The 22,017-nt window shown below is 51.0% G+C and overlaps 2 protein-coding genes across 5 annotated transcripts in view; one reads left to right on the forward strand and one right to left on the reverse strand.

Annotated features, from left to right (window-relative positions):
• The first annotated feature begins 2,918 nt into the window (after nt 1-2,918).
• HAPLN2 (hyaluronan and proteoglycan link protein 2) lies at nt 2,919-9,889 on the forward strand. Its single transcript, XM_058043012.1, has 6 exons — nt 2,919-3,145; nt 3,327-3,440; nt 4,933-5,283; nt 6,276-6,392; nt 7,020-7,205; nt 9,087-9,889. Exons 2-6 carry the CDS (start codon nt 3,353-3,355, stop codon nt 9,368-9,370), a joined length of 1,026 nt encoding a protein of 341 aa, XP_057898995.1. The 5' UTR covers nt 2,919-3,145; nt 3,327-3,352; the 3' UTR covers nt 9,371-9,889.
• A 3,308-nt stretch (nt 9,890-13,197) lies between these two features.
• BCAN (brevican) overlaps nt 13,198-22,017 on the reverse strand; it is a 38,659-nt gene continuing 29,839 nt past the window's right edge. For all 4 annotated transcript variants that reach the window (XM_058043021.1, XM_058043020.1, XM_058043019.1 and 1 more), the window contains 4 exons: nt 19,825-19,907; nt 17,738-17,882; nt 16,200-16,383; nt 13,198-13,669 (listed from right to left, as the gene is read on the reverse strand). In XM_058043021.1, coding sequence (XP_057899004.1) covers nt 13,660-13,669; nt 16,200-16,383; nt 17,738-17,882; nt 19,825-19,907 — 422 coding nt within the window. In that variant the 3' untranslated portion in view covers nt 13,198-13,659. The remainder of the gene's footprint in view (nt 13,670-16,199; nt 16,384-17,737; nt 17,883-19,824; nt 19,908-22,017) is intronic.

The following is a 22,017-nucleotide window of genomic DNA, read 5'->3' on the forward strand; positions in this document are numbered from 1 at the left end:
TCCTGCAGCCAAGAAATCCAGAGCTGCTGCTGGGGGATGTGAAAAATGCCAATCACTTGGTTTTAAAAATGTAAAAGTTTAATAGTAATAAAATGGTTATGAAAATAGTAATACAATTAGAGTAATAATAATTTGGACAAACTGAATTAGGACAATATGAGACAATAGAGACAAAGAGTTATGGACATCCGGGTACCTTTTTCTGGGCAGCACAAGGTCAAAAAAGGACCCACGTTAACAAAGGATTAACCCTTATAAACAACAGCCTGTTGCATATTCATACACTTCATACATGATGCATAAATTCCATTCAAACACAGGATTCTGTCTGGTCATCATCAACTTCTTCCTCTGAATCCTGACAGCGCCTTTGAGGCGGGAAGAAGTTCGTTTCTTGTGATAAGAGGGCAATAAATTCTCTTTCTCTGAAAGATTGAGATGTCCTGTGGCTGCTATCTCACTGCAAGTCTCTTCTTTAAAAACAGTATCCTACATAGCATCGTTTCTATTTTAACATTTTGTTATAACCTAAAACTACTTCAGAGAATTAATACAGCATTACTTTCTAACACAACACATACCATATTCATTTGAATATTTGCGAAAAGCCAGTCATAAAATACATGCATTTTTCACAGGGGAGAACAGGATGTGCTTCTGCAGCCGTGGGCACAGGAAGTGTGAGGGAGGGAGATGACAGACTCCCTGAAGAGCCTCGGACCCAGCCCATGTCCCTGGGGAGATGCAGGGAGGAGTTTGCTGTGCTGCTGCTCCAGTTTAGCCTCCCTCAGCCCGGCAGAGCAAAGCTACGGGCACCTTCTGCTCATCACAGCGATGATCACAAAGTTCTGAGCATTCTGAGCTGGAGGAAGCGTTGGGGAAGATGGAACAGGAAAGCCTTATAAATGTGATTGTCTGGCAAAAGATTTTGAGAATATAGAAACTATAAGTGAGATTGAAATGAAAGGAAGCTTTGAGATCCTTTAATTACTGAACACCTGGAAAACAATGGTGTGGCTGGACTGAAGGTAATCCCCTTTTGATGGAACAACACCCTCTGCTTGCAGACAGCTCCAAGGCTCAGAGCAGACCCTACAGCTTGGCAGAAGGGGTCCAAAGAGGAGTTTTTAGGGTTTAAAATGTAACACAGTGTGGTAATGTAATGATTCTTATAGGCTGTATGGAAATGCTGTAGGATTTGTATCTTGTACTAGACTGGTTAGTGAGAATTACAATATTCAAGAAGAAGAAGATTTATTGTGTTGTAACAGAAACCTCACCCTCTTAGGCTTTTAAGCTCTTACCCTTTTTACTCTCTTACCCATTTTACTCCTTTACTCTCTCACCCTCTCACCCTCTCTACCCCTCTCTTCTCTCAGGCCTGCTCCGAGCTGTGGCTGCAGCTCCCAGCAGGGCCCTGCACCCAGGCCCTGTGCAATAAACCCCAAATCCCAGCAGGGCCCTGCACCCAGGCCCTGTGCAATAAACCCCAAATCCCAGCAGGGCCCTGCACCCAGGCCCTTTGCAATAAACCCCAAATCCCAGCAGGGCCCTGCACCCAGGCCCTGTGCAATAAACCCCAAATCCCAGCAGGGCCCTGCACCCAGGCCCTCTGCAATAAACCCCAAATTCCAAAAGGCCCCTGCACTTGGCCCTTTGCAAAAAACCCCAAATTCCAAAAGGCCCCTGCACTTGGCCCTTTGCAAAAAACCCCAAATTCCAGGACCTGGCTTCAGAGATCTCTTGTCTCCATCCATCCTGACCATCCCACCCCCCGACACTCCTACAAAGAAGCTTCCAGTTCAACCTGCTGCCACCAAAATTGATGCTCCTCCTTGAAAAGAGGCTGGGGGGACTGGGGAGGACGAGGGCACCCCAGTGCCTTTCTTCCTTGTGGGGCTGTTTGCTGTGCTGTGTGTGCCATGGCCAGGCCAGGCTGGTGTTGGGGACAGTCACTGCTTGTCCCGTGCTTCTTTCAAGAAAAGCTTCCTCCATCCTTGGAGATGGACCCTGGGGGAGGAAGGAGTTGTGGCAGCCCAGAACACAGCACCATTGTGTGCCTGTGCTCTGCTCCTGGCCAGAGGGGGTGATGGGGAAGCCTCTCTGATGCCTTTTTGGAGGGCAGGATAAATCCAGAGGGACTCGAGTGGTGGGGCAGCCCCCTTGCACAACCCTCCAGAGCCTCAAGGGGTGGGAACACCATCCCTCCATCAGGGATGGGGAGAGGGGAATTAAATTAAATTAATTAAATGAATCATTTCCCTGCTGTCTGTGGGCTCACAGAGTCCATCCCAGCACAGGGGGGCTTTGCCAGCCCAAGAGGTTTTTCCTGAATTCCCAGAGGGAGCATCATCCCTCCATCAGGGAGAGGGAATGTCCCAAGAGAATGTCTCAACATGGATGGGGTGTGAGGAATAAAATTAACCATTGCTCTGCTGTCTGTGGGCTCAGAGTGCTCCATCCCAGCACAAGGGGGGACTTTGCCAGCCCAAGAGGTTTTTCCTGAATTCCCAAAGGGAACATCATCCCTCCATCAGGAACAGAGAGAGGGGAATTAAATTAACCCTTGCCCTGCTGACTGTGGGCTCAGAGAGCTCCATCCCAGCACAAGGTGGGGGTTTGCCAGCCCAAGAGGCTGCTGGAGGCCGATGCAGAACTGAAGTCGTTCACCCTGAATTCCGAGTCGTTTTCCCTGAATTCCCAAAGCTGTGCCCTGCAGATAAAGGGATGTTTGTTACCCGGGCACACTGTGTTTTGCCGAGCAGAACAATAAAGAGAAAGACACTCACAATGGGAAATTGTGCTTCCTCCTCCCCGTGCGCTCCTCGGGGAGGTGTTGGAGAGGGGACAAAATAAAAGAGAAGAAAGCAGGAAGAGACGGTGACAGGGCAGGGCACCATGGGAGCGGGCATCAAGGGCCAGGGGGGTGCCAGGGCACTGCCCGTCCCAGCACGGTGACAGAGGAGGGCTGGCTGGGAGCACCTGCTCGCCACTTCCCGTGTGTCCCCGTGTCACCTCTGTCTCCGTGGGACCCCCAGCCCCACCATGGGGTGTTGGTGACAGAGGAGGGCAGCAGCAGGAGCTGCTCGTGGGCACGGGGCATTGGATGGGCACAGCGGATCCCCCAAGGACCTGGCTGGGCACGGTAAGAGAGCGGGGCAGTGCCAGCAAGGAGGGTTGGCACGGGCTGTGGGGTCCTGCAATCCATGTCCTCTCTGCACAGCAAATGCCACAGAGACCCCCCTAGAGCAGGGTGAGACCCTCCAGGGCCCCCCAAAGCTGGGATGTGTCCCTCTGCATGTCCCTGACCCCTGTGTTCCCCCCAGGCTCTGTCCTGCCCCCGGCTCTGAGGATGCACAGGCTGCTCCTGCTCGGCTGCCTCTGGCTCCTGGCAGCACCCCCAGGCTCCAGCATCTTCCAGAGGCCAACGGGGACCCCAGGTAGGGAGCGGGAACTGGGGGGCAGGATGGGGGGCCCTATAGGGTGCAGGGAGTGGGGGACAGGATGTGGGGCCCTATAGGGAGCAGGGACTGGGGGGCAGGATGTGGGGCCCTATATATATAAATATATATATACATGTATATATATACATATGGATGTGAAACCCTGTAGGGTGCAGGGCCTTTGGGGCAGGATCTGGGGCCATATATATATATATATATATATATATATGGATGTGAAGCCCTGTGAGGTGCAGGGCCTGGGGGGCAGGATGTAGAGCCCCTGTAGGGAGCAGGGCCTGGGGGGCAGGATCTGGGGCCCTATATATATATATATGTATATATATATATATATGGATGTGAAGCCCTGTGAGGTGCAGGGCCTGGGGGGCAGGATGTAGAGCCCCTGTAGGGAGCAGGGTCTGGGGGGCAGGATCTGGAGCCCTGTGGAGTGCAGAGCCTAGGGGGCAGGATGTGGGGCCCTATATATATGTATATATATGGATATGGAGCCCCTATAGGGTGCAGGCCCTGGGGGGCAGGATGTGGGGCCTTAGAGGGTGGATATCCTGGGGGGCAGGATGTGGAGCCCTATATATATGGATATATATGGATATATATGGATGTGGAACCCTATAGCGAGCAGGGAATGGGGGACAGGATGTGGGGCCCTATATATATATATGGATATATGGATGTGGAGTTCTGTATATGTGTGTATATATATGGATGTGGAGTCCTGTATATGTGTATATATATGGATGTGGAGCCCTATATAAATGTATATATATATGTATATTTATATATATGTATATTTATTTTTATATATATATATATATATATATATATATATATATATATATGGATGTGGAGCCCCTGTAGAGTGCAGGGCCTGCAGGGAGGACTGGGCACTGCTGTTTGGACTCAGTGCTGGAGAGGGGAGGTGATTTTGGATGAGTCCAGCCCGGACAGGAGCTGAGCTGTGCCTCCTGAAGGTGCAGGAGAGGTGCAGAGGAGCCAGGATGGATGATAGAAACCATCAGATGCTGCTGAGAGTTGATGCAGATGGGCCAGGATGGATGATAGAAACCATCAGACACTGCTGAGGGTTGATGCAGAGGAGCCAGGATGGATGATAGAAACCATCAGATGCTGCTGAGCGTTGATGCAGAGGGGCCGGGATGGATGATAGAAACCATCAGACACTGCTGAGGGTTGATGCAGAGGAGCCAGGATGGATGATAGAAACCATCAGACACTGGAGAGGGTTGAGGGTTGATGCAGAGAAGCCAGGATGGATGATAGAAACCATCAGACACTGCTGAGCGTTGATGCAGAGGGGCTGGGATGGATGATAGAAACCATCAGACACTGGAGAAGGTTGATGCAGAGGGGCCAGGATGGATGATAGAAACCACCAGATGTTGGTGAGGGCTGAGGCTGCTCAGGGGGTGTCAGAGGAGTGGTGCTGAGCCCGCCTGGGGGGCTGCAGCCCCCCTGCACCTGCAGTACCTGCTGGAGCCCCTGCACCCCACGGTGCACACGCAGCGCGGCGCCACGGCCACCCTGCCCTGCGTGCTGCGCGCCCTGCCTCGCAACTACCGCGTCAAGTGGAGCAAGGTGGAGCCGGCCAACTACGGGGAGAACATCATCATCATCACCAACGGGCTGTTCCACAAGAACTACGGGCCCCTGAGCCCGCGGGTGCGCCTGCGGCACAGCCACCGCTACGACGCCTCGCTCACCATCAGCGACGTGGCGCTGGAGGACGAGGGGCGCTACCGCTGCCAGCTGGTCAACGGGCTGGAGGATGAGAGCATCTCGCTCACGCTGCACCTCGAGGGTGAGATTGGAATCATCTCTGGGAGATGAGAGCTGCTAATGCTGCCAGCTCACCAATGGGCTGGAGGATGAGAGCATCTCGCTCACACTGCACCTCGAGGGTGAGATTGGGGTACAGCCCTGGGGGATGAGGGCGTCTCACTCACGCTGCACCTTGAGGGTGAGCTTGGGGTGCATTATAACAGTCTGAGGTTTTGTGCTTCCATTGGTGTCTCTTGTAAACAAAGTCCCCCGACAAAGGCAGGAATGATGCGCCTGACTCGATCTTATCAGAAGGCTAATTGATTACTTTATTATACTATATTATATTAAAGAATACTATACTATACTAAAGAATACAGAAAAGATGCTACTGAATGCTAAAAAGATAATAATGAAAACTCATTACTCTTTCCAGAGTCCCGACACAGCTTGGCTGTAATTGGCCAATGAGTCAAAACAACTCACACTGGAGTCCAATAAAAAAATCACCTGTGGGTAAACAGTCTCCTAACACATTCCAGATGAGCACAACACAGGAGAAGCAAATGAGATAAGAATTGTTTTCCTTTTCTCTGAGGCTTCTCTTGCTGCTTTTCAGCTTCCCAGGAGAAAAACCCTGGGCGAAGGAATTTTTTCAGAGAATGTGAATGTCACATTCTCTGGGTTTATATAGGGTATGTGGGTTCAGGACAAGAGCTGTCACTGTCACCCTTCACAGAAGCTGCTAATTAAGACACTATGGAACCTCACACAACTCTTCTCCTCTCTCATCCCTGCATCTGCAGAGGCACTTAGCAAGCAAAGAGCTGAAATCACTAAAGAGCTGAATTCACCAAAGAGCTGATCTCGCTTAAGAGCTGAGCTGCTTGCTAAGATTGCCTGCGGCTGGGAGCCTCCACCCCCATTGCATCCCCATTCCCCAGCCTTAAATTCAGCACTGAATCCCCAGAGGTGTTGAGTCAAAGCCTCCTTGGGCAGAGCATTGCCCTCACCCCATCTCTGTCCCCTCAGGTGTTGTCTTCCCTTACCAGCCCAGCAACGGGCGCTACAAATTCAACTACCACGAAGCCAAGCGAGCCTGCGAGCAGCAGGACTCCCGCCTCGCCACCTACCAGCAGCTCTACAAAGGTGAAGCATCCAAAAAACCTCCTTTTCAGCCCAAACCCACGCCTGTCTGGGGATGGGGAGGGGGGAAACGGCAGTGTTATGAATATGAACGAGGCGAAACTTTCTCTGGAGAAAGAGGTTCTTGTTTATTAAAATGGCTGCAAGGAATGGAGTACCCAGGATAAGCCTGAGGGCCCAAACAGCCAAAAACAGAACAGTGTGCTACCCCCAAGTGCACTGGGTTGTCCCCACAAAACAAGTTTCCAAAAAGAACCTAGACCCAACTTAACTCCCCCATTTATAGCCACCTTCGAGTCCAGGATTGGTCCATTTTGGATCTGCATGGTGATTGATCAATTTCCAGGCTTCTCATTGGTCTTTAACACCGTTCATTCTGGACCAACTGTTTCTGCAGGGCTTCGAATGATTGCTCAGATCTTCCATCCAATCTCGCTTTGACCTCACCTTGCCCTGCCAGACTGCCCTTCCACCAAACCCTGGACCCTTCTCCTAGAACATTCTAATAACCTCCCCTCTTAACATAATACAATTAATATAACATAATTAATACAATATAATTGAACTATAATTTAACATAACTTAACTTTTACCTACAACACCATGACTGAGCTGCCTCTCTCCCCACAGCCTGGACAGAGGGGCTGGACTGGTGCAACGCTGGCTGGATCCTGGATGGGACCGTGCACTACCCCATCATTAACTCACGGGAGCCGTGCGGCGGCCGCCTCCTCCTGCCCGGGGTGCGCTCCTACGGCGCCAGGGACAAGCAGAAGGACAGATTCGATGCTTTCTGCTTCACCTCTGCCCTTCAAGGTAGTGCTGCGTTCCCCTGTGCTGCTCACAACGCCCCCGAGCCCTGCTGCCCACCCGGATCTGCAGCAGGTTTTTTCGTGTATTCGCGGGGTACGCAGATGTCTTGGTTTGGAAAGAAAGGAGTCTGCTAAGGAAGGCAGGAGCCTCCCCTGAAATGGAGAATGTAAAACCCTCCCCACCCCTCCGAATTGCTATAAATTTTAAATTAAGGGGCTCTGGGGCAAAAATATGGGAGCAGGAAATAACAGTTCTTTAATAGGGAAGGGAAATATAAGAAGATAAAATAAACAATGCAGTTCACTAGAACAACACTGACAGAGTCAGAACCTAACCTGACACCTGTGGGGTGTTGGTAGCAGTCCAATTGGAAATGTGGCTGCAGCCCTCCTGAAGTGTCAGGTGTGGCTCTGTTGGAGCAAGGGGGATCTGTAGAGAAGGATATATTCTTCCTCTGAAGATCCAGTGGAAGAAGAGACAGCTGCTGTTCCTCTGGGGAATCCTGTGGAGAAAGCCATGCTGGTGTCTCAAAACTCTGGATTATATCTGGGTAGCAATGCTTGGCTCCTCCCCCTGGGCTCACATCTCCCAATGGGATGTTATAGTTCTTATCAGCCATGCAGTGACATTCAATAGTCTGTTATCAGCTATGTCCCCTCCCGAGGGAGGTGTGATTGTGATCACACAAAGAGAGAGATAAATCAAACTGCCCCCTTGACAAAGATAATCTGCCATACAGATGGTAATGGAAAACATCTTGCATTGCAATCTGGAACACCAGACGAAGGAAGGAGTGATGAATCTTCCTCCATGTTCTTAGGAGGCTGATTTATTATTTTCTGATGTATATTATATTAAACAATGCTATACTAAAACTATGCTAAAGAATACAGAAAGGATACAGACAGAAGGCTAAAAGATACTAATGAAAAATTCGTGACTCTTTCCAGAGCCTTGACGCAGCTTGGCTGTGATTGGTCATTGAGTCAAAAACAATTCACATGAAACCAATGAAACAACCACCTGTTGGTAAACAATGTCCAAAGCAGCAAAACACAGGAGAAGCAAATCAGATTGTTTTCATTCCTCTTTGAGGCTTCTCAGCCTCCCAGGAGAAAAATCCTGGGCAAGGGGATTTTTCAGCAAATGTGACAGTGACAGTTGTTTGCAGGAAGGTTGCTCACCTGCCGTGTCCCCTCTTATATTGGAATATTACCAATTAGCCAGATGGGACGTGCCTGAGCTTGTCTGGCCCTTGATGCTGAACAAAATAGTGGCAACTGTGGTGTTTCACCCCAGAGACACTTTTGGCCGGCTGGGTGTGTGGTGTTTCACCCCACAGACACTTTTGGGTGGCTGGATGTTGCAGTTGGGTGCATGGAGACAAGTCCAGGCCTGCAGGAGCTCTGGTGATGGTGGGATGGATCTTCCCCCATAACAGGGTCTCTTCCTTGGGTTTATCTCTGCTGGACAAGCTTTAAGGTGATGGTGAAGGAGTCGGTTCTGATGGAGGGTTTGGATCCAGAGCTTTATTCTGGCCCACAGGCCTCTGAATGCAGCACCAGCTCCAACAGAACTCCCTGAGCCTGTGGTTGCTGCTCCTTTGAACCCCAGGGAGAGGGGCAGGGAAGGGGTAGGGAGCCACCAACCAGGGACAGGAGGGCAGGGACAAAGGGACAAAGGACACCTGGATGGCCCAATGCCCCCCCAGGGGTTTGAATGTGCCAATCACTCGATTCCTTCTGGAATTCCAGGACTGGCAGACAGCGCTGGGAGGGAAAAGGAGAGGTGACTGACACACCTGGGAGGGAATTATCAGGGGAGGGACCTGAATTTCTGAGCTAAACCCTGAAATCACAACGCAACACCCTCTCCATCCCCCAGGCCAAGTCTACTTCATCCGGGGCCACCTGAACTTCAAGGAGGCGGCGCAGGCGTGCCGAAACCAGGGTGCTGCCCTGGCCAAGGTGGGCCAGCTCTACTCAGCCTGGAAGTTTTCCCAGCTGGATCGCTGTGATGGGGGCTGGCTGGCGGACGGCAGCGTGCGCTACCCCATCACCACGCCCCGGCAGCGATGCGGAGGGCTGCCCGAGCCCGGCGTGCGCAGCTTCGGCTTCCCCAGCAAGGAGATGAGGACCTACGGCTCCTACTGCTTCGTGGGCAAGTGAGGACACGTGGCCGAGAAGATGGGACACCGCTGGTGTGTGGTGTTTGTTGGAGGACACACAGGACAGCGCTGGTGTGGCGGTGTTTGAGGACGCATGGGACAGTGCTGGTGTGGTGGGGTTTGTCTGAGGACACAGGGGACAGCCCATGTGTGGTGGTGTTTGAGGGTCCCCAGGATAAGGGAAGACATGAGAACACCATGTTTGAGAAGGCTGATTTATTATTTTATTGTATGTATTATATTAAAGGAAAATTAAATACTAAAACTGTACTAAAAAAAGAGAAAGGAGGACCTATGGCTTCTACTGCTTTGTGGGCAAGTGAAGACATTGGGCTGAGCAGCTGGGACAGCGGGGGTGTGGTGATGTTCGTTTGGGGACACAGGGGACAGTGCTGGTGTGGTGGTGTTTGAGGGTCCCCAGAACAAGGGAAGACATGAGAACACCATGTTTCACAAGGCTGATTTATTATTTTGTGATGTATATTATATTAAAATGATACACTAAAACTATACTAAAGAAAGAGAAAGGAGGATCTACGTCTCCTACTGCTTCATGGGCAAGTGAGGACACAGGACTGGGCAGCTGGGGCACCAAACCAGGGGTGGGCTGGGCACCAAACCAGGGGTGGTTTGGTGGCATTTGAGGACAAAGAGGACAGCGCTGGTGTGGTGGTGTTTGAGGGTCCCCAGGACAAGGGAAGAGATAACAACGTTGTGACTCCGTGTTTCAGAAGGCTGATGTATTATTTTATGATGTATATATTATATTAAAAGAAAATGATATACTAAAGAAAGAGAAAGGAGGACTTATGGCTCCTGCTGCTTCGTGGGCAAGTGAGGACACGGGGCTGAGCACAGGGGACAGCAGTGGTGTGGTGGGGTTTGAGGGTCCCCAGGACGAGGGGAGAGATGAGAACATCTTGACTCCATGTTTCAGAAAGCTGATTTGTTATTTTATGATGTATATTATATTAAAGGAAAATTATGCACTAAAACTATGCTAAAGAAAGAGAAAGGAGGACCTATGGCTTCTACTGCTTTGTGGGCAAGTGAAGACACGGGGTGGAGCAACTGGGACAGTGCTGGTGTGGTGGGGTTTGAGGGTCTCCAAGATGAGGGAAGAGATGAGAACACCATGTTTCAGAAGGCTGATTTATTATTTTATGGTGTGTATTATATTAAAGGAAAATTATATGCTAAAGCTATACTAGAGAAAGAGAAAGGAGGACCTAGGGCTCCTACTGCTTCATGGGCAAGTGAGGACATGGGGCTGAGCACAGGGGACAGTGGTGGTTTGTTGGTGTTTGAGGGTCCCCAGGACGAGGGCAGAGATAAGAACACCTTGACTCCATGTTTCAGAAGGCTGATTTATTATTTATGGCATATATATTTTATATTAAAAGAAAATGCTATACTAAAACTATACTAAAGAAAGTGAAAGGAGATGTCAGAAAGCTAGAAAGGAATGAATAATAAAATCTTGTGATGGACCAGAGAGTCCAACACAGCTGGACCATGACTGGTCATCAAGTAAAAACAATCCACGTGAGACCAAAGATGCACCTGTTGGTGAACCATCTCCAGACCACATTCCACAGCCATCAGTTATTGTTTACCTTTCTTTTCTGAGGTTTCTCAGCTTCTCAGGAGAAAAATCCTGCTGAAAGGATTTTCATAAAATATGTGAGTGACAGTGGTGGGTCACTAGAGCTCATCACCTGGGCAGAGAGGTGGAGGTGAGGAAGAAGGGGTGATCTTCTCCCAGAAGGCTTGGGTGGTTTGTGCATCCTCTGGTAGGGCTGGGTGTGGGTTCTTGGTGCATCCCCTGATGGAAAGGGTGCCCATGTCCCACCCCAGCAGGCTTGTGGGGTATTTGGGACTCTCTGTGGGGTGTTTGGGACATGTTGTGGGGTGTTTGGGACTCCTCATGGGGTGTTTGGGACTCCTCATGGGATGTTTGGGACACATTATGGGGTGTTTGGGACACCTTGTGGGGTATTTGGGACTCTCTGTGGGGTGTTAGGGACACCTTGTAGGGTGTTTGGGGTGTTTGGGACACATTATGGGGTGTTTAGGACTCCCTGTGGGGTATTTGGGACTCTCTGTGGGGTGTTAGGGACATGTTGTGGGGTGTTTGGAACACCTTGTGGGGTGTTTGGGACTCCTCATGGGGTATTTGGGACTCCTCATGGGGTTTGGGACACATTATGGGGTGTTTGGGACACATTATGGGGTGTTTGGGACGTGTTATGTGTTTGGGATTCCCTGTGGAGTGTTTGAGACAACTTGTGGGGTGTTTAGGACAACTTGTGGGGTGTTTGAGACACATTATGGGGTGTTTAGGACTCCCTGTGGGGTATTTGGGACACTCTGTGGGGTGTTTGGGACATGTTGTGGGGTGTTTGGGACTCCTCATGGGGTGTTTGAGACACATGGGGTGTTTGGGACTCCTCATGGGATGTTTGGGACATGTTGTGGGGTGTTTGGGACACCTTGTGGGGTGTTTGGGGTGTTTGGGATTCCCTCTGGGATGTTTGGGACACCTTTGTGGGGTATTTGGGACTCTCTGTGGGGTGTTTGGGACATGTTGTGGGGTGTTTGGAACACCTTGTGGGGTGTTTGGGACACATTATGGGGTGTTTAGGACTCCCTGTGGGGTATTTGGGACTCTCTGTGGGGTGTTTGGGACATGTTGTGGGGTGTTTGGGACTCCTCATGGGGTGTTTGGGACTCCTCATGGGGTGTTTGGGACGTGTTATTTGTTTGGGATTCCCTGTGGAGTGTTTGAGATGACTTGTGGGGTGTTTAGGACAACTTGTGGGACACATTATGAGGTGGTTTATCCCTGTTTCTGTGACTCCTGGGGGTGTCTCTGGGATTTGGGGGCATTTTGGGGTGGTTTCTCCCTGTTTCTGTGACTCCTGGGGTGTCTCTGGGATTTGGGGGCATTTTGGGGTGGTTTCTCCCTGTTTCTGTAGCTCCTGGGAGTGTCTCTGGGATTTGGGGGCACTGTGGGGTGGTTTCCCCCTGTTTTTGTGGCTCCTGGGGGTGTCTCTGGGATGTGGGGGCATTTTGGGGTGGTTTCCCCCTGGTTTTGTGGCTCCTGGGGTGTCTCTGAGATTTGGGGGCATTTTGGGTTGGTTTGTCGCTGTTTTTGGTGGCTCCTCTGGTGTCTCTGTGCCCAACTGTGGCACTTTGGGTGGTGTCTGTGGCTCCTGGGTGTGTCTCTGGTATTTGAGGGCATTTTGGGGTGGTTTCCCCCTGTTTCTGTGACTCCTGGGGATGTCTCTGGGATTTGGGAAATTTTGGGGTGGTTTCCCCCTGTTTCTGTGGCTTCTGGGGTGTCTCTGGGATTTGGGGGCACTGTGGGGTGGTTTATCCCTGTTTCTGTGACTCCTGGGGTGTCTCTGGGATGTGGAGGCATTTTGGGGTGGTTTCCCCCTGTTTTTGTGGCTCCTGGGGGTGTCTCTGAGATTTGGGGGCATTTTGGGGTGGTTTATCCCTGTTTCTGTGACTCCTGGGGTGTCTCTGGGATTTGGGGTCACTTTGGGTAGTTTCCCCCTGTTTTTGTGGCTCCTGGGGGTGTCTCTGGGATTTGGGGGCATTTTGGGGTGGTTTCCCCCTGTTTTTGTGGCTCCTGGGGGTGTCTCTGGGATTTGGGGGCATTTTGGAGTAGTTTCTCCCTGTTTTTGTGGCTCCTGGAGTGTCTCTGTGCCCAGGCTCTCCCCGGCTGCCACCCTCCTTGCTTTAGGGCTGTGCAGTGCCACCCACCGCTGTGCCAGCCCCCAGCCCCCACCCCAAATAACCAGCTCGCCACTCTGTGCCATCTGTTTACTGGTTTTAATGCCCACAGCAGCACGGGGAGGGGGTTTGGGCAGCAGGTCCCCACTCCAAGCCTGCTGCAGCAGCTTCTGCCTCTCCAGGGAGGTGCAGGAGCCCCCCCGGACCCCTCTGGGTGGGTGTTGAGCTGCAGCAGAGCCCGGATGTCCCCATGCCAACCCCCAGCTGGATGGGAGGGTGATGCTGGCACGTTTCTGCCCGTGGTGTCTCCTCTGGATTTCAGCTCTGCTGTGACTTTGAGGACAAAATTCCTGTGCTGCATTTTGGGGCTCTGGGGGCTCCTTTCAATGGGCTCTTTTAATTTTTTTTTTTAGGATATTTTTGTACAGATATAAAACAAACAAAGGGGGCAGACACCCAACAGCGAGGTTTCACTCCATCGTGGTCTCCCAGTGCTGTCGCCATCCACACCAGTCCAGGCACTGGGGACCCCCTCACTTGTTGGGGGGCTCAGCCACACCTGGGGGGACACAGAAGTGCCAGATGAAGGGAAAGCACCACCAAAGGGGTGTCAGAACCCAGCACATCCCTCTGGGTGTCCAGAGTTGTCGAAGACCCCGTCAGGGGGCTCGGACACCCTGATGTAGTATATGATAGAGATAATTCATGCTATTAATGTATAAAATGTTGTAAGATCCAAACTATGTCTTTTGACCACCCTGGTCAGGAGCAGTGTCTTATTCATATTCATCTAGTTCCAAGACTATGTTGAGATAACTTTGGGGTTTTTAACGTAGGAATGGAAACTTCCAGGTGATAATCACCTGCTTCCCTGGGTGCCAGGACCACTCAAGAGTGATTTTCACCTCGAAGATTGCATCTCCCACGATGATTGATGGACCACCCTGTTACATGTGAATACTGACTGCCCTTGGCTGTGGTGGTTTTTGACGATCAAAATTCAATCTCACTGACAAATTAATAAATCATTGCTAAATTTTCTTATAAGTTGGCCCTCGATTTGATCATTTATAACACTGGCATGCTGCCCAGAACACCTGGGGATTTGATTTTGACCCTTGGAGCAAGTTGCCAACTTTGTAGGAGGACCTGAAAGTCACACAGGTTTGAATGGTGCAATAACAAAATGATCACAGGGTGAAAATGTAGATTTTAGGATTTTTGGTTATGGGGACAAGATGGAGGAATCTGGGCGTGTCCAGCCTTTCTTTCTTCTTCTTCTTGTTCTCCATTTTCTGCTGTGATGTTGACACTGAGGGATTGGTTTAGAGTTGAAGTGCACTGTCTAACAGAGGCAATGGGTATTGGGAAGTAATTATAAATATGTTATATTTAGAGTAGAAGCTCACTGTCTAACACAGGTGATGGGTATTGGGAATTAAGTGTAAATTTGTTATATTTGGAATAGAAGCTCACTGTCTAACATGGGTGATGGGTATTGGGAATTAAGTGTAAATATGTTATATTTGGAATAGAAGCTCACTGTCTAACATGGGTGATGGGTATTGGGAATTAAGTGTAAATATGTTACACGTAGTTTGCAGTATAAAAGGACAACACAGAGAGTGCCTGTGGCTGCCTTGCTGAGCAGACTGTGGGAATCCACAAAATCAGAGGGTTTTGGGAAAGCTGCAAAAGGCAGGCCTCAGAGACAGCAGAACTGTGAGTAGAGCCAAGCAGCAGCCATGAGATAGGTCAGCAGAAAAATTGTTTAAACTGTAGAAAAAGCAAGAACAAATAGAACAATGGCCTGTGTATTAACGCTTGTCTGAATAGCTCTCTAAGCTGCAGAAAGTTTATCTAGCAAGATATTAGGAAGGTTAAAGGTTAATAATGGAGCTCTGTGCATTGTGTTTTAAAGCTCACAAGCAGGTATTGTATAGGAAATAAGTAAGCATTGTTTCAACCAAAGGTACCTGTACTTATGGTAATGGGATAGAACTACTGTCAATGTGCTTTTGCTTTGTGTGATTGGTCAAGAAGCTTATAAAGTAAGTTGTAACATTAAGATTTTGGCTTGCTGCCTGGAATGTGAGCTGCTGGCATCTTCCCATTGTCATAACCATGTAATGAGACTGATGCTGGAAATTAAAACAGCTCGAGGCACTTCCCAGAGCAGCCCCATCTCATTCGCATCTGTAAATAGCCCCCCTTGCTGGTGTCACAGACCTTAGCTGGGCAGAAAGAATATTTTATAGATAACAATTAATAAACAACCTCAAGACCGAAAAGTGAAAAGTCCAGATTCGTTCTTCAGCCACGTGGGCCGAAACAGAGACATCCTGCACATCTATTGAAGATTGCAATGCAAGATGTTTTCCATTACCATCTGCATGGCAGATTATCTTTGTCAAGTGGGCAATTTGCCTTATCTCTCTCTTTGTGTGACCACAATCACACCTCCCTCGGGAGGGGACATTGCTGATAACAGCTATTGAATGTCACTGCATGGCTGATAAGAACTATAACATCCCATTGGGAAATGCTCCGCCCAGAGGGAGGAGCCAAGCATTGCTACCCAGATATAATCCAGAGGTTTTGAGACACCAGCACGGCTTCTCCACGGGATTCCCCAGAGGAACAGCAGCTGCCTCTTCCACTGGATCTTCAGAGGAAGAATACATCCTTCTCTACAGATCCCCCTTGCTCCAACGGAACCACATCTGATACTTCAGGAGGGCTGCAGCACAATTCCAATTGGACTGCTACCAACACCCCACAGGGTGTCAGGTTGGGTTCTGACTCTGGCAGTGTTGTTCTAGTGTACTGCATAGTTTTATTTTATCTTTATTTTCCCGTCCCTATTAAAAAGCTGTTATTTCCTGCTCCCATATTTTTTCCTGAGAGCCCCTTAATTTAAAATTTATAGCAATTGGGAGGGTTGAGGCGGGTTTACATTCTCCATTTCAGGGGAGCCTCCTGCCTTCCTTAGCAGACTCCTGTCTTTGCAAAACCGAGACAACATCTCGGGGCAGCAACTCTCAACACAACCCGAGATGGGGGGGTTCAGTGGGGGGCTCAGCACTCACCAGGCCGGCAGGAAAGCTGGGGGGGCTCCCAGGTGCCATCCTCGCGGCAGCGGATGATGGGCGAGCGCCGCGGGGCGAGCCCGGGCCGGCAGCGGTAGCGGGCGGTGGAGCCGATCTCGTAGCGCTGCTTGGCTCTGCCGAAGGCTCGGGCGTTGATGAGGGCGGGGGGGGGGCCCACACTGCACTGCAAGGATGGGGGGTCATTGTAGTAAAGCCCCCCCCAGCCCGGAGCACAAACAGGAACATTGCATTTCCCAGCCCGGAAAGCCCAAAGGGGGATAAAGTCCCCCCTAGCCCTGAGCCCCAACAGGGGCATTGCAGTAAAGCCCCCCCCAGCCCAAAAAGCACAAACGGGGGTAAAACCTCCCCAGCTTGGAGCCCAAATGGGGGTAAAGCCTCCCCCCAGCTCAGAGCCCAAATGGGGCATTGCAATAAAGCCCTCCCAGCTCGGACAACCCATACAGGGCATTGCAGTAAAGCCCCCACCAGCCCAGAGTTCAAAAAGGGGGAATTGCAGTAAAGGCCCCTCAGCCCCGAAAGCCCAAATGGGGACATTGCAATAAAGCCCCCCCAGCCCAGAAAGCCCAAACAGGGGTAAAGCCCCTCCAGCCTGGAGCTCTAACAGGGGTAAAGCCCCCCCAGCTTGGAGCCCCAACAAGGACATTGCAGTAAAGCCCCCCCCCCCCAAGCCCGGAGCACAAACAGGGGAATTGCAATAAAGCCCCCCCAGCTTAGAGCCCAAACAGGAACATTGCATTTCCCAGCCCAGAAAGCCCAAACAGGGGTAAAACCCCCCCATCTCGGAACCCAAATGGGGGTAAAGCCCCCCCAGCCCTGAAAGCCCAAACAGGGGTAAAGCCCTCCCCCATCCCAGAGCCCAAAAAGGGGGAATTGCAGTAAAGCCCCCCCAGCCCAGAGCAAGCCCCAAAAAGCCCAAACAGGCTGAGGGGCCCATGCCCAGGACTCGTTTCCCCGCTGTGGAGGTGGTAGCAAAGCCCCTCCTCGGGGTGGGGGGGTAAGACAGAGTGGAAATTTTCCAGAAATCCGTTTTGATTGAGGTGAAATGTACATCTTTGAGTTAGCTCTGTAGCTTGAAAACATTGCTGTTTAATCTGACTGCCTGTTCTCCTGAAAATCAATGCTCTAAGAAGCTGCTTCAGTGAAGGACAGAGATTAAAGGGGAGGGCAGACAGAGCAGGGCAACCTGACCCAGGAATTCTTGCTGATAAAGAAAAATTAGCGCAAATGTCACGCAAAATTTGTAAAAATGAATATGTATGAACCTACTGTGAACTTGTGAAACAATGAAATTATGACCAGTTGTGCAATTGCTTGCATGTGGATTTGAGAGGGAGCTAAAAAAGGATCTGGAATTCCCAGAGGCACTCATGTCATTTTAAGGGGAACCATCCTAACAATCGCTGTAATAAACATGCAACTTTCACAAATTTACAAACGTCACAAATTTACAACTTTCCAATTTCACAAAAATCGCGCGGTTTGCTTGCTCCCACAAATCAGGGCTCAGCCCAGCTTACCCAGCCCCATCTTGCAGGTGTAGGACAGGTGGTAATTGCAGGGCACGTCACTCCATTGCCCACCGTCGTGCCACACGATGACCACGCAGTTCTCCCCCGAGAGGAAATAGCTGTCAGGCTGCCCAGGGTGCCAGTTCTCGTAGAGCTGTGGGCACAGGGGGCACAGGGGGGTGCAGGGGGGCATCCAGCACACCCTGCAGGTGTGGGGGCAGCATCTTGGCACTGCCACCCCCATTGGGACAGAGGTGCCACCTCCATGGCAAAGCCCAGGTGTGGCTCCCTGGGGTTGTTCTTGGATAGAAGTGGAAATAGGATGGGGGTGGAGAGGGTTAAGAGTATTGTGAAAAATGCATGTATTTTATGATTGGCATTTTGCAAATATTGAAGTGAATATTATATGTGGTATGTTAGGAAGTAATGCTGGATTAATTCTCTTAAGTAGTGTGCTAAATATAGTTTTTAGGTTATAAAAATTGTTAAAATAGAAACTATGCTATGTGGGATATTTTTTTTAAAGAAAGGACTTGCAGCAAGATAGCAGCCACAGGACACCTGAATCTTTCAGAGAAAGAGAATTTATTGCTCATTATCAGAAGAAACGAACTTCTTCCCACTTCAAAGGTGCTGTTAGGATTCAGAGGAAGAAGTTGATGATGACCAGACAGAATTCTGTATTTGAATGGAATTTATGCATCATGTATGAGGTGTAGGAATATGCAACAGGCTGTTGCTTTTAAGGGTTAATCCTCTGTTAACGTGGGTCCTTTTTTGACCTTGTGCTGCCCAGAAAAAGGTACCCGGACATCCATAACTCTTTGTCTCATATTGTCTCATATTGTCCTAATTCAAATTGTCCAAATTATTATTAGTCTAATTGTATTACTATTTTTATAACCATTGTACTACTATTAAACTTTTACAATTTTAAAAACAAGTGATTGGCGTTTTTCACAGCATGAATGTGTTTAGGACTAGTGAGAGGTCCATGACTTTCACTTGGACCTGCACCAAGATGAGTGGCTCCTAAAACCACTGTGTTACTATTATCCTTGGAAAGTAAGGAGACTGAGGTTTTATACTCAGATACAAGAGTTAGCAGTTCTCACTGGTTTTACCTCTCCTTGGCCGGTAAGAAGGGTTTAACTTCTATTTTTTAGAGTCTAATGTTCTGGTTGAAACTGTACTTGCAAATGGGGATACCAGAGATTAGTTCAGGTTTGAGGATTAGGAGCATTATGGGGATTTTATGTGGGGCTATGAGGAGATGTTCTGGTGTGGAGGAGTTTTGGACTGATGTGATGTGGGATGGGACAGGGCCTCGGTGTGACCATGTTCACCGGAGTCTCAGGCTGAGGGAAGAGATGAGGATCTGACTCCGTGTTTCAGAAGGCTTGATTTGTTATTTTATGATATATATTATATTAAAACTGTACTAAAAGAATAGAAGAAAGGATTTCATCAGAAGGCTGGCTGAGAATAGAAAAAGAAGGAATGATAACAAAAGCTTGTGGCTCAGACAGAGTCCAAGCCAGCTGTGGTTGGCCATTAATTAGAAACAACCAACATGGACCAATCAAAAATCTACTTGCTGCATTCCACAGCAGCAGATAATCAATGTTTATACTCTGTTCCTGAGGCCTTTCAGCTTCTCAGGAGGAAAAACCCTGGGGAAAGGATTTTTCAGAAAAGATGTCTGCGACATGTCGTTGTGTCATTGTGAGCACGCACAGGGTGTATGAGGCAATAAGGTGGATTGCTTAGGGTGAAAGAGGCAATAAGGTGGATTGCATAGGGTGAAAGAGGCAATAAGATGGATTGCACAGGGTGAAAGAGGCAATAAGTAGGATTGCAGCTCCTGTTAGGATAATTGTGAAGGCAGATCAGTTGTAAAGTGTGATTACAACAGTCAGTCGTGCTATGAGCTTTGCTGTTTGTTAGCTTGGCTAGGAGTGGGGATGCTCAGCCAGGTGAAGCAGGCAGCTCCTGCTTGGGAGCCCCAAAACCCGAGTTGTGGGGGAGGATAAGGAGGTGCCAGGCTGGCGGTGCCCGCCCTGTGAGGGCACCCAGGGCTTGGCAGCCCCACTTACCAAGGGGCTCCCGTCGGACCACTGGAAATCGCCCTCGATGGTGCGGTCGTTGAGGCCGATCCACTGGTACTCCCTGTACTGGTCTGGGGGACACGGGGGGTGTTGGGGACAGGGACACAGCCAGGTGGCACCTGCCAGGAGAGGCTGAAGGGCTGCTAAGGGACACGGGGTGTGATGGGGACAGGGACACAGCCAGGTGTGGGACGCAAGGACACACACAGGTGTGTCAGGAGGGGACTGAAGGGCTCCTGGGGGACACAGGGTGTGGTGGGGACAGGGACACAGCCAGGTGCCACCTTCAGGAGGGGGCTGAAGGGATATTGGGGGACACAGGGGATGTTTGGGACAGGGACACAGCCAGGTGTCAGGAGGGGGCTGAAGGGCCGCGCTCAGGGGGATTTGGGACCTGGGGGTGTCCCTCGTGCTGCAGCAGGAAGGTGCTGGCAGGTTTGGGGACACCCCAAAGGGACATCGGGGAACCCCTTTGCCCCTCAGCTCCGGGGAGGCGGGACAGGAGCGGCCGGGAGAGGGCGGCAGAGCCCGGGACCCGCCCGTCCCCAGCTGTCCCCGCCTGTCCCCACCTGTCCCTGTGAGTCCCCACCTGTCCCTGCAGGTCCCCACCTGTCCCCACCCGGTTCTGCTGGTCTCCACCTGTCCCTGCAGGTTTCCACTTGTCCCCGCCTGTCCCCACCTGTCCCTGCAGGTCCCCACCTTGCCCTCCTGGTCCCCACCTGGCTATGCCAGTCCCCACCTTGCCCTGCCAGTCCCCCACCTGTCCTTGCAGGTCCTTGCCTGTCCCTTCGGGTCCCCACCTATCCCTGCAGGTCCCCACCTGTCCCTGTGAGTCCCTACCTGTCCCCTCCTGTCCCCACCTGTCCCTGCCAGTCCCCACCTGTCCCTGCAGGTCCCCACCTGTCCCCACCCGGTTCTGCTGGTCTCCACCTGTCCCTGCAGGTTTCCACTTGTCCCCGCCTGTCCCTGCCTGTCCCCACCTCTCCCTGCAGGTCCCTACCTGGCTATGCCAGTCCCACCTGTCCCTGCAGGTCCTCGCCTGTCCCCGCCTGTCCCCACCTGGTTCAGCTGGTCCCCACCTTGCCCTGCCAGTCCCCACCTGTCCCTGCAGGTCCCCACCTGTCTGCACCTGTCCCCACCTGGCTCTCCCAGTCCCCTTTCAGGTCCAGCCAGTCCCTTTGTGTCCCTTTGTGTCCCTTTGTGTCCCTTTGTGTCCCTTTGTGTCCCTGTGAGGTCTCTCCTGCCCCTTCCTCCCCCTCCGCCCTCAGTTCCTTCAGGTTCTTTGCTCCCTGTCCTGTTCCCACAGCACTTCTGCCCTGCTCTGCCTTCCCCCATCCCTCCAAGGCTCATTTCAGGCGGGTCCTGGCTTTGCCTTCACATTTACACCCAATTTTCAAATTTACACACCCACCCCTCCGCTGCTCTGCCCACCCATCACCGGACTGTGGGATTTTGTTGGAAAAGGGACGAGATCATGGAGCCCAGCCATCCCCCACAGCCAGGGGCACCTCTGTCCCCAAGTGCCACATCCACAGGTCTCCTAAACCCCTTCAGCCACCGGCAGCATCTCCGTGGGGGAATGTTCTCAATATCCAACCTAGCCCTGCCCTGGTGCTGCTTCTCCTGCTCCTGAGCCTTTTTCCCTGGGAGCAGAGCCTGACCCCCAAGTGATTCCACCTTGTAAAAAGGGAGAATGTCCCCCCTGAGCCTCATTTTCTCCAGGTTGAGCCCTCTCTGAGCTCCCTCAGGAGTTCCAGAGCCCCTTCCCCAGCTCTGTTCCCATCCCTGGACATTCTCCAGAGCCCGACCCCCAAGTGACTCCATCGTGTAAAAAGTGAGAAGGCGCCCCCTGAGCCTCCTTTTCTCCAGGCTGAGCTCCCCCCACATCCCTCAGGAGCTCCTGAGCCCCTTCCCCACTCTGTTCCCTTCCCTGGACACTCTCTGTCCCCCAAGTGACTCCACCTTCCTGTCAGGGAACTATTGAAAGTGAAAAGGTCCCCCCTGAGTCCCACCTAAACTCTCTCAGGTGCTCCAGAACCCCTTCCCCAGCTCTGTTCCCTTCTCTGGACATTCTCCAGAGCCCGACCCCCAAGTGATTCCACTTTGTAAAAAGGGAGAATGTCCCCCCTGAGCCTCATTTTCTCCAGGCTGAGCCCCCTCTGAGCTCCCTCAGGTGCTCCA

This window comes from Melospiza georgiana, chromosome 33 (assembly GCF_028018845.1).
Source record: "Melospiza georgiana isolate bMelGeo1 chromosome 33, bMelGeo1.pri, whole genome shotgun sequence".
Lineage (NCBI taxonomy): Eukaryota > Metazoa > Chordata > Aves > Passeriformes > Passerellidae > Melospiza > Melospiza georgiana.